The 12765-nt window shown below is 44.9% G+C and overlaps 1 protein-coding gene across 6 annotated transcripts in view; it reads right to left on the reverse strand.

Annotated features, from left to right (window-relative positions):
- EP400 (E1A binding protein p400) overlaps nt 1–12765 on the reverse strand; it is a 1542855-nt gene that overhangs the window by 1472890 nt on the left and 57200 nt on the right. For 3 of the 6 annotated variants that reach the window (XM_069620066.1, XM_069620065.1, XM_069620062.1), the window contains exons 2-3: nt 9869–11211; nt 5983–6093 (exon numbers count right to left, since the gene is read on the reverse strand). In XM_069620066.1, coding sequence (XP_069476167.1) covers nt 5983–6093; nt 9869–11179 — 1422 coding nt within the window. In that variant the 5' untranslated portion in view covers nt 11180–11211. The remainder of the gene's footprint in view (nt 1–5982; nt 6094–9868; nt 11212–12765) is intronic. The other 3 variants (XM_069620067.1, XM_069620064.1, XM_069620063.1) reach the window with 1 other exon arrangement.

A 12765-nucleotide genomic window follows, 5' to 3' on the forward strand; every position in this document is an offset into this window, starting at 1 on the left:
GGAGGGGCCTCGGAGCGTGCTCTGGTATCCACAGGCCCCTTACGGAGACCCTCAGAGAAAACTCTGGTACAATTATTAGGCCCAACAGGCACCTCAGGGCAATCCCCGGTGACAGAGCGATCAACACCCCTCGGAAAGGTATCCCCCGGCCGGGGTGCTAACTTACCGGGCGTTTCTTTTCATCGAACGCCTGAAAATGCGAAAATGCGAAGGAAGAGTTCGTCGGAACACCTCCTCCCACCGCTCCAAACGACGTTGAAGTGCCCGGACCAAAAGGGAGTCACAGTAAAAACAGGAGTCCCAACGGTGATCCGGACCCAAACACTCTAAACGATGGGGATCCGCCCTCGCGAAGCAACGGTGACACTATGAACAATCTGGAAAGTCTAGTTTGAACGACAGACAGACTAGTACACGATCGCTAGTAAAAGCCAGAGAGGAAAAAGGGAAGAAAACTTCCGCAGATGCAAGTGCGTCCTGTCCCGAACGAGCGGAGAAAAGGACTGATGGGCGATGCGTGGGGCAGAGCCAATGTGGGCGCGGTTACGGCCACGTGCCGGGCCACCCCCAAGAAAGAGAGGAAGGACACATTTTTAAAAAAAAAAAAATTTGGGATGCTTTTTACAAAGTGCTCCGGTCCCGTCCCATAGGATGGAGCATTGTCCCATAAGTATGAAGGAAAGGGGACGGGACGTAGGAGTATAAAGAATTTGCAAAGGCTGATGTCACTGAATATATCCCTGAACATAATTTTAATACAGAGAAATACTTTGAGAAAAATTAGTAAATAATTATTTCAAAACCTGTAAAGCATTATGCAATGTAATAAGAAAACGATCTAGTCAATTGTGACTTCTATTTTTACCCTATTAAAAGCATGCGTAGACAGGTTCCTCAAATAGCTTCCTCTAAAAACGGCAACAATGTAGGAACAATGGCTAGAAAGGCAGTAATAGGTGGTTTCAGACCTATGGAAGAGGAAACGAAACACTTGCTTTAAGGCAGATCTCATCATGCACCTTAGTCGCATTCAAATCTCATTTGTTGACATCTGCACACCACCACTGACACGCCCATGACAGCACAATTAGGCTAATCGTGAGTTTCAGAATCCCATTTGGAATCTGTGGGATTGGCGGAAAAGCATTGAGAAAGTCTTTCAACCAGTCTACTAAAAGGGCATTCCTCCTGGACCCCATGTTATTGCAGGTCAGAAGCGAAGTCTCTGCATTGTACATTTTCGCATGAAAAATAAAGGAAAAAGAAAAAGTAGTAGGAAGGAGCTTCCCATTTACTGGATATTGCTCCTAGCAGCTTGTTGCTTGTATTCGGCTCGAAAGGAAATGCTCACTTTCCGCTTGCATGTCCTTTATTCTCAGTGGGTTGATGCTATAAGGGGAGAGGTTTCCTGCCAGAAGCCAGTAGCAGATTGAGTCTCCATCAAGAGGGCCCTGGTTCTTGTTCCTCCCAGTTTGTTCAAATAGTGGTTGTGTTGCTGTCCTTAGGATGAAAGAACGCCTCCAACACTGGGTGAACTGCTCTCAACTCTAGGAAGTTGATGTGGAGTTTTTCCTTTTCCTCCTCTGACCACATACCATGAACAGCCAAATTATCCATTTGAAATCCCCAGCCTTCTGCAGTGGCATCTGAAACCACGGACTGCTCTGTGTGAGCAGTGTGGAAAGACATACTACCATTTGAAAGAGGTGATCACTAAAGTGGCGACAGATGTTGCTCCGATTTCCCGGATGTATGGGTCCATTGATCGTCCATGGATTCTTGCTGAGATCACATGAGAAGGCTTGCATTCAGAACAGCAACTATGCGGGAGACTTCTCTCTGCAGGGCGGACTTCTGTCACCAGATGCTTGCACCCTGTCCTGACAGTAGCCTCAATGGAAAAATAAACTTGTCCTTGCACGGTGTTTTATTTGGCTCAGAGAAAGTGAATCACGAGAGTTGCTGCAGCAATAAACTTCGTTTTGTTGATCTGGAACTCTCCAGTACATCCATCACCAGGTTGTGTAACCTGCTCCGAGGAATAAGCCTTTTACCAGCCAGGAGCCTAGATAAGCGCAGACTGCCAGCTTGCAAGTTCTTAGAGAAGTCACTTGACATACATTAAGAGACTACTCCTGGTACACATTTGGAGATCAAAAGAAAGAACCTTGCATGGATGATGAGGAGGTTGCCTCCTCATCACAAATCTTAGAAATGTGCAGTGCTTCGAGGTTATTCTAATGTGAAAAGGAGTATCCCGAGGACTAATGTGCACAGCCAATCTACTACCTTCACCATATGCAGAGCAAACATTTGCTTCCTGATTAACTTTTGTGCCACACTGAGGTCCAGAATGGGCCTCATCGGATTTAGTTTTTTTTCACGTGGGAGTTGATTCATTTTCCTCTTGAGACTTTTTTGATTGCACCAGTTTGTGAGAGATCTCTTGATTCCAAGGCAAGATGCTCTGCTTTGATAGAATATAATAAGGAGGCTCTGAAAACCTTATGCCCACTATTCCGTACAACTTTGAAAATCCAATGGTCTTTGGTATGCTTTTTGCAAGTGCACATATTTCGCAAAATCATTCCACTAACCTGGATGCTCCTGGGAAGTGCGCATAGATTGGATTCATTGCTTTTGCAGCGCCTTATGCTTGGCTGGTGTTGGTCCTGCCTGCCGATGCCCCCTCTCTTGCCCAATATGGAGGCCTTCATTGAGTATGTGAAGGCAGAGTTACCGATAGCGCATGCTGGTAGAAGTGCGTGTGTTGAGAGTTTTTCCTCCTAAAAGATGGATGAAAATCATCCTTAGGATACAGGCTCAGACTTTAGGTTCTCAGACTCAGTCTTCATTCTGCTAAACTCTTCATCAGCCCAAGGGCCGAACAGAGAAGAGTCCACCTAGGCTGGTCAGGCATGTCCAAGAGGAACACTCACAGGTAATGATGCAGCAATTGACATTCGTGGTCATCTTCCACAGCACTAATCGCATGCATACAGGTAGTAGAGCCTTCTTCACTAGCTGGAATTAATTCTGGTGTTATCTGCCAGCAGGAATCCCTCAGGGACTGGGGGTATCTGCCTAGGTCTGCAATGAACCTAGCGGCTCAGATTTGATTCCAGTGTGGGAACATTTCTTCTTGTCACATGAATCTAACCTTCTGCTCTCCTTATCCCGGGGGGACAGAGGTGCATGAGAAAGAGTGATGCAGAGGCATTTCTTCTGGCTGCAGTCGCAATTAAGGAGACTGCAGGAGGGTCCTAAAGCACAAATAAAGGGTCCAAGTCTGGAGGCTTTGTCCCATCTCTGTACATGGTTTGCAAAGTCTGAAAGGGTTCCATTATGGGTTTTACCATACTTGACACAAAAGGAATGGGGTCTGGAGGTCCCCTTGGTGGTAAAGCTTCAAACACAATCTATGGATTCTGCCTAAGGACTAAGAATGTTTAGCTTCAATGCCACCCTTTTTCAAGGGTCTGTAAAAAGTTGGTCCTCTTCCAGAGAAACTAATTTAAGAGTTGAATCTGTTGCCTTAGGAGACTGATCCAACCAGTCTGATGAAGTTGTAGGAATAGGAAACCTTCTAGATGTAACAGGCAAGGGTGAATAATATGGCTTGACCAGAGCGAAGCATGACAAAGGGTGCTAGGACACTGAAGTTGAGCGTTTTGACGTCAGGTGGAGAGACTTGCCACTGATGTGTATTGGATTAAGTTGAGTACTTGCCTGCATTTTACTTAAACTATCTAACTCAACATATTATTCATAACCACGGGCAATGCAAATCTCCATATAAACCTATATGAAGTGGTATATGCTTTGGAACTGGTGGCTTTTGGGCACAAAGCCCAAACTTCCTAAGAAGTAGGGAAGATGTTTTCTGTTTTTCGCTCTTTATGCATCTGAAATACTTACCTGTGTTCCACTTTTCATTGTATCGAATGTATCTAACGTTTCTCTCTCCTAAAGGTGAATGTGCACATATGTTCTTAAAGGAAGTTTAAGAATTCTTTGCTAGGTCGGTCAGGTCTAACATGGCGAAATTTAGTTTCACTTCAATTATATAAAATAGACAAATGTTTGCTTTCCAAGGTTTTTATGTAAAGTCGCGTCTCAGACGGTTAGTGGTACAGCCAAGAAAAAAAAACTCAAAAAGTATTCAAGAAAAGGAAAAAAAGACAGAATGAGACTGCGCCCAGTTTTAAGAAAATATTTAATGCGTTGAGGTGCCCTTTGTGATGACACGTGTTTCGGTCCCTTAATAGACCTTTCTCAAATCAGGGCTCTTATTCTTTGAACCGCCCCTATTTTAGCTTTTGCAGAAAATATCCACTTCCATTAACGGGTTAGATCCCTGAAACTGCATGAATCGCGTATAATCGCATGCCGAGTGTCCAAAAAAGCAAAAGCTAAAATAATAGGGGCAGTTCAAAGAATAAGAACCCTGATTTGAGAAAGGTCTATTAAGAGAACGAAACACGTGTCATCACAAAGGGCACCTCAACGCATTAAATATTTTCTTAAAACTGGGCACAGACTCATTCTCGGTCTTTTTTCCTTTTCTTGAATATGTTCTTAAAGGGTTGAAGGTGACAATATTTACATTGTATTTTGATCTGCTTAGTGTATAAACTAAAAACCTAATAATTGTATTTTTATATACTTTCCTGTCTAACTGGAATTATTGTTGTTGATCTTTGTGGCCTCATTAAAGCCCTAGACCACTCTCACACCCTTCTTGAGTTGAAGGGTTTACTTCTGCTACCTCACCTTAATTGAGGTTGGATAACCTCTCAAGAGTCTTCCCCGTTCACCATAATAGGGTGGCCTCTGAAAATCATACCACCAGGGCTTGGAAATCTCTTAAACTCTTCCCTGCCTTTTAGTCTACGTGTCATTTTTTGACAAACAGCGCACTTCTGTAGGAAATGGCTATTGGGGAGACAAACAATGCACTAAAAGATGGCAGTCCTTTTTAGATTGATATTTTTTTTTACCCCACAAGGAGGAACATGTATTAGAAAGTGCCGTTGTAGGAAAAAAACAAGAGGAAGAAAAAAAGGACACCAGAAACAAATGCTTCAACATGGAGACTTCAGCAGAAGACTGATGCAAGATTGATTTCAAGGAAGAGGCCTGAAGCCAAAAATCAGAGGGTCTGTTCCTTGGTCTTTCTCCACAGAATAAGCGGCTCCAAGTGCCACTAGAGCGCACAATGGGATCTTGGAAGTCACCAGCCTTGAAGCAACAGTGTTTGGTTTTCAGTTCTACAAGTTTGAAACTACCAACCGGTTACGGTCCATGTAGCTGCCGTCCCTTTAGGATTGTAGATTTTAGAGTAAGCTTTGCAGGGAACCTTCCTGCATATGCTTTTAATAGGTGAAAAACCTAAGTTACGGTTGGCCAGATATATCTATCACCATTAAAAATATGTTGCAAGGTCTCACCCAAGGGCGGAGATAGTTGGTGTTTATACCCATCAACAAAGATCCCATGGTGAATAATGGGGTTAACATCTCCAATAATGGCCAGAACCAGTAGAAACAGTCCACGCATTTTACATTCCTGTCCCACCTCCACCCCTCAATTACCCCACTGCTGCGAACTTTACCCCTAGGCATGACACGCTAGACAAACAGCCACTGTGATACAGGAACAGCACAGGCAAAACACACCACAGAGTATGCAGGGATGGACGGAATGCAAACATGTTGGACGTCTGTACACAGAGCTGCATGCACGCAAGGCGCTGTGGAAAAATGCCCATGACACAAAAATGCCAAAGAAACTGTGCTGCCACCAAAAGAAAAAAAAATGAACTCATGCGGAGGTCAGTCGTACCTCTTTTCTTAAGTGAGAGTGATGGGCTGTGGTGGGAAAGAAAAAAATACTGAATGCTGCTCAAAGGCAGAACATCTGGATGGAAAAAATGAAGCCTGGGATGAGTCAACCAGTTTTGTTTAGGATGAAAAAAGGTACCTGGAATGGCTGCTGCTGTGTTGAAAAAGCAGCAGAAACATTGGGAGGAAGCTGGGTTGCAATAGCAACAGGAGTCCCAGTCTGTCCATCCTTTCCTGTAATAACTTTTACCTGAGACGAACATGTGTTTTGGAAGGGAAAAACAAATATATTTTGGTCATTAAAAAAGGTTTTGGCACACCTGGTTAACAACTCAACTAATAGCACTCACTTGCTGCAGCAATTGGGTGCCTGATGCACTTTGACCGGAGGGACCTCCAATGGGCTTGGAGGTTTGCTGGAGCAGAGGGTCCCCCAAGAGGACGCCCGAGTGGTGCCTAGCGAGCCTTTCAACCTACATTTGTCTGACGTGTCCCAAGACTGCAGAGCTTGCTAGTGCCCATGGTAGAGGAGACTGCAGCGATAAGCTGTGTGAGCTTTTCACCTCGACTTTCTACCGAGAGAGGTTTTTAAAGTCGCAGTACAAGCAACAATCGGTCAAATAGCAGTCAGATTGGTAAAGAGGCTAGGCCGAAACGTTACCCTGTGCCCAGTCTCTCTGGAACCACAAGATGCCCTGAAGGGGTCAGACAGCTTGTGATCTATGCAGCAAGCAGTGGTCAGCTAGGTTTGCAATTTGTTTCACTAATGTAGTGGAAAGATTTGGGCAATGCAGAAGGGCACTCGGGAAAAGGTTAGAGACACCATCAGGAGTCTCAAATTAATGCCGAGTTGCAACTGGAATACATCATTTATGGGAAGAGAACACCAATGGCAATAGTACACAAGTTCTTAGAACGGGACACATCAGACTTGGTTGGAGCACTTCACCGGCCTACCACAGCAGGTACATTTGGTGAACCTCATGCTTGCAATCATCACAAATGTCATGACAGTCTCCTCTCACTAGAAGGCCAGACATTTCAGAAGGGAGATCAACCCATTTCTCACAATTGACAGCAAGAGCAGACCCACACTTGAGAGGCTCCTATAATAGCAAGAAAAAAAGAGAAGGTGCAGGGGCTTGAAAGTTTGTCTTGGCTTGAACATCTTTTACAGCGGACAAAAAAAGGGGGCGGGGAGGACAAATTGTACAGAATTGTAAAGCAATGGAGTTAAAAGCAGCCGCAAAATGCAAAGCCAAGTCTGATACAACTGGCGCTTCAACACTTTAAAGCAGGAAAAAGGCTTTGGCACAAGCACCAGCCGCAGAGCTAAAGATACCTGCCATTGCACGGACAAGGGGGAAAAGGGTACTTTCAGCTTACACCAAAAACAGTTACACCAGTGCTGACCATGCAGACAGGGTTCCAGATCAGGGTTTTGGGGTATAAAAGCTACAAAAACCAAAAGCCAGCTGGGTCCTTCGAGGGTCCCCCTCTATTCTATCACCTGGGCTAAAATAAAACGTTAAACAGGTTCTCCATGGGTTGTCAAACGCCATGTCTGAAGGGGCACAAGAATGGTGGTTTTAAGGCTATCCCGCATTAATATTCACGGAATTAATGCACATTCAATGATACTAAATTTATATATCATGAATATTAAGAAGGGAAAGCCTAAAAAACAGGCATGTTTGGCTAACGGTCGAGGCCTGGAATTGGACAACCATATTCTGACAAATGAAAGCATAAGATGGTGAAAAATACATTGAACTGTGGTCCACTTGCCACCTGGACCACTCGCCACACCCGGGTAACCTTGAAATACTGCATCTGAACATAATGCAAGAGGTAAAAAGCCCATAACGGACTTCCAACAAGAAGCGGAAAACCGGTGCTGCAATCTCTATTCAGGCTCCTCGCCATGCCCTAGGGTCAGGGATCTGCAACCTGTGGCTCTCCAGATGCGTTACACTACAACTCCCATGGTCTCTCCCCATTGACTAAAACGTACTAGGGGGCTGATGGGAGTTGCCGTTAAAAATATATGGAAAGCCAAGGAAGTGGACCCACGCCCCTGCGTCCATGCCACAGCCCCTCTCTTCCTAGTGCCCTGCAACGTCCATTTTCAGGTTGGATGCTTAATGTCTCAGTGATCCAAGGAAGTGCCATGCAAACTGGCGCACCTCTGGTAGCCCAGAAATGCAGTTACCTCTTCACCTTGGCTATTGGGTTTAAGGAGGAGTTGGTGGAATAAAGCCAGAGGAACCATGCAGGCGTGTATGTGGTTCAAACATAACCCCCAAATTGAATCGTTGGAAATATTCTGTGGGACGCTACTAGTTTTATTTATGAACGGTTTTTATTAAAAAAAAAAACCACCAACAAGCGTTCGTTCAGCCAGGATGTTAGGCAGACATATAGTAAGCTACAGGTCATCCTTTTCATGTTTAATAAACAGAAACGTCCATGTTTGCCCGAGTCGCTTACCTATAGTACACTTTTCAAAGGTTTATCAAGCAGTTTAATCTAAATTGTTATCTGCTGAACACACATCACAAGTTTAACATTTTTAAATTCCGAACAAACATCCTCTCTGGTTCATCAATCGAGTGCAGGGGGCGGCGGGGGAGTTGCTCCCTATGCCCATATCCGGTTCTTCCTCCTGCCCAGCTCTATACCTTATCTTTTGCAGGTTACATTTTTCCTGTGTCCTAAAGCATTTATGAAAATACAAGTTCGTGCTTGAACAGCACAGACACAAAAAAGCAATTAATAGCCGTGAGGGTCCAAAAGCAGCAGCAACCCATCCACTCATCAGTGTAGGCATCAACCAGTAAAGAGCTTCTGAAACAAGCAACTCGCCTGCCAAACATCAAGCTTGTGAAGTGATGGAGCGGCCCCCTGCAACCAAAGGTTACATCTGTGCAACTGCTGGAAATTCTCCAGTGTTTAAGGGCGATGGCCCACCTCTCATGCCTCCCTTCACAACATGCAACTGGTGCAAGGAAGTATTTTATTTTGTACGTTATAAAATAATTATACTGCTGCCATTTCATTAACCTATTGGTACAAACAGCCCAACAAACGCTGTACCAGTCACACTCGCGCGCTAAAATCGGGAAAAAACCCAAATATAGGGAGAACAAAAATGAATTAACAAGGAACACTTGGGCGCCACCCACATTCAGATGGATCAGTTCTCGGAGCAGAGCCACGAGAGTTCCTGGGCACTATGGTTACTGTCCGATGTGAAGCGGAAAATGCTTTTTTTAAAAGAGTCTTAATTTGCATAAATTAAGAAGCACAAAAAGTATGCTTTACAAACAAATCAGTTTAAGAGTTAAAATATATATTCACTTAAAAATACCCCCAACAGGAACAAAGCTACATACAGCCCAAAAAAACGGAGCAAAATACTCAGACTACAAAATCTTATCTGGAACTCGGGGAACACGTTCATCGTTTAAGTAGGAATTACACTGTCTGCAATGTTTACTAAAGTTTCTGCAGGAGTAAAATACACAAGCCATTTATCTCATGAGAGTCAAAAAATTTGACAATTGAAGGCCGATGTGTCCAGCGAATCCTGGACCCAGGTTTAAAAAAAAAAAAAAGGTCTAGCCCAAGGATAGTTGGCAAGATCCATATGGTCGGTTAGGTTTCTCTTTAGTGGGAACTAAATAACAAACCCATGGGTTCACAAACGTATTCACGCCAACCTAAACCATGGTCAGGCAACTAGCAACCCCCCTCACAGCTCTGCTCAGAATTGACCCAATGTGAACTCTCAACAATGTCCAAGATGTGCCATGCACAGCAGATTCAGAATTTCACGTCTCAACTTGCTTTATCTTATATACACAGCTTGCTAGTTTACTTTTTGGGACTAAAAACACATTAGTAATTTGCAATGCCAATTCAGTCCAATGTAATGGCAACACTTGATTGGTGCCTTACTCTAAACCCTACTTCCAACACAATGCCCTTCCAAATGTCTTACACGAAAGGATTGTACATCTTACCTCGTCATTGATGACCTCCGACTGTTCCTCGTCCTCTTCATCGTCAAGCTCCAGTTCGTTCTGCCTGAGATACGCCTGCAACACCACACAATGCTTTCTCCGAAATGTGAGGAAATCCATGATGTTCCCTTGGAGCTGCTGCAGGAAGAACAGCTCGATCAGATACTCCTTGAGCGCTTCCTTCATCACCTTCATCTGCCGGTGGTGGTGCTCCAGGCACTTCTGTCTCATCTGTGCATCCTGTGGTTTGGCCGGAGGAATCTCCTCCAGCTTCTTGGGTTGCCTTTTCACTGCTGTGCTGACGTTCTGAACAAGAGAAAGCCCAGAAAGGCATTGAGGTCCGGTGGCACGAGAGGGGCTTGTGGGAGTTGGGGGCGAGGTCAGGCCAAAAGATGGTGATCCACCCACACCCGCTAGCATTGCCCCTGTAGTCCTCTCGAAGCCCAAAGACCGGCTCAGCTGCTGCCGGTGAAGTACTTGCTGCTGCTGGATGAGCTGGCCCTGGATAATGCTGCTGATCTGTGGAGGGAGGTTGTTTGTTGTAATGAGGCCGGGGCTGCTTAAAGGTTGCATACTTGCCACGCTAGTTAGGGGGCTTTGTGGTCCGAGATGATGAATGGTGCCACCAGTCTGCGAGTGGGGTTGGGAGAGCCGCCTCTCTCGCACGGTGGTGGGCGTCCCTGGCTGCAGCTGCACCTGCGCTGCTTGAGTGATCTGCGTCATCCCCGATGCATCTTGAAAGACAAAATGTGTACCATTGGAAGGACTCAGATTGATCTGTCTAACAAGCATGCTGCCGTCCACAAATCCTCGAGTAGGACTCTGGCTGCACATAGTAAGTCCTGGGCCTGGAGTGCCTGTCCGAACGTTCTGCAGGGTCTGTATTGGCATGGGCCCCGGCTGCGTCGGACTTTGAGACTGGACCTGCTGGGGCAATGGCGAGGTGACCTGAATGTATGATGGAGATCCATGTTCGAAGCGTCTTTGTTGGGAGTTAAACTGAAAACCTGGGGATGCAGGATTCGGGAGGGGTAGGGGTGTGAGGGTAATTTGTTGATTCCCAGACACCACTTGTCCAACATTCTGCAGCGTAATGTTGACGTTCTGCCCAGCGCCAGTGTTACGGCTCATTATAAGCTGCTGGATCTGGTAACTGGGTGACTGCTGTCCAGATGGACTTAGTGAAGGTGCAAACGAGGCAACAGGGGATTGGGGCAAGTTTGTCGGCATGAGTTGTTCGTCTCCCTCTGTGCCGGTGAAAGACCTAGACCGCTGGAGCTGGCTGTTCGGGGGCCCGCTTCCATGATGCATGATTATTCTTTTTTTTCCAATGTAATATTACCCTGGGGAGAAAATAGACAAAATCAATTTTAGTTAGTAAACAGGTTCCACATTGAGAATTATTCATGCTCAGTTAAACTATATGGAGAATAAATATCAAACAGTGGCAGTGTTAAGTCTGGAGTCAGACCAATACCTCGCTGCAGCAAAGAAGAAATATTGGGATTAGCAGATACACAAGTGTATGAACGGATTTTTACCCGCACGACTTGATTTTTAGCATTTAACATGCCACAGACCTATTACATGATCTGGAGATGGCTTGAGATAATAATACATCTTTGAATTTACAGAAATCGTTGGGTAGAAAATGGATGAATTACTGTATAAATACCATTTACTTGCTACCCATACTCTAGTGCACTATGAGAACTACATTTTAACTATTTAAAAATCTGGGTTGCTACCAGCTTCTAAAGATGAAGAGTGAAATAACCCTGCATCAATCAAATCCGGAGCTGTGGCCGGTGGCAGCTGAAGAATACTGGAACATGATAACATTGAAATGCATTATGAGGTCGGCAATTCCAGCGCAAGTATAACCAGGCAATTAATAAAATGCATATGAGCCACATAGGGACATGAGCAGCCATTAAACGGTCCAATCACCCCTTCTAACGGCCATATGACCAATGCCATGTTACACCGTCAATCGGAAAATCTCAAACCTGGAATGTCTCCACCTTATTTCCTCAGAGCTGAACCGAACTAGTAGCATCTACAGGGAAGAAGGAACTCGTGGACACAACATGGCAAGCTTTGCACACAACTGGCAACAAAACCAATGTCATGGGTCGGCAATATTCCAGCCCCACGTCCAGGTTCCTGAACCAAGACAGAAAGGCTAACTAAGGAGGGGATCGGTGCACACAGGAATTGGCTCTGGGCTCAAAATGCGCACTTGCCATTGGCTACTGATAATTGGCTTGTCAAATGGTGGACTGTGTGCAGGTGGAGAGCTGAGGGGGCAAGTAGCTTCCATGTTGACATTTTTACCCTGGACTTTGAACCCGTCCACCACGGTATTGGGAAAATAGAACATAATACTCCTAAAAGCTCAAAAAAGGAAGGTATGAAATGTCACATGTTATATCAATAGCCATGCTGCAACGTCACTTGCCCTTATTTGCCAGTGGTGGCCATTCAGCAAACAGAAAACAGAATCACTTTCAAACTTTTTTTTACATATATTCTGCCTAGTAAATTAAAAAGGTTTGTATTTTCATTCAACACATCACATTTGATAACCAACACTGTCTCAGAACCCCCATTTAGCCACGGTACACCATGCTTGTTCCTGGGCAACTAAATAAGCTCCCGCTTCTAGCCTAGGAGAGCCTGGGTGGCTTGAAACCAACAGCTACTAGGAACTACTTATGAACCCCCAGGCAATTGGTGCCTTATAAACATGTATGTGACATTAACTTGGAGTATTTCAGAATGCTAATAAAGACGCATTAGAGCACCTTATAAATATTGACACAATGGATCATGCATAATGGGCTAAAAGTTAAAGTAGCATCTCCTGGTAGCTCCTGCATAAATAGGGAGGAAGG

Source organism: Ambystoma mexicanum, chromosome 10, assembly GCF_040938575.1.
Source record: "Ambystoma mexicanum isolate Mex_15411 chromosome 10, UKY_AmexF1_1, whole genome shotgun sequence".
NCBI classification, from domain to species: domain Eukaryota; kingdom Metazoa; phylum Chordata; class Amphibia; order Caudata; family Ambystomatidae; genus Ambystoma; species Ambystoma mexicanum.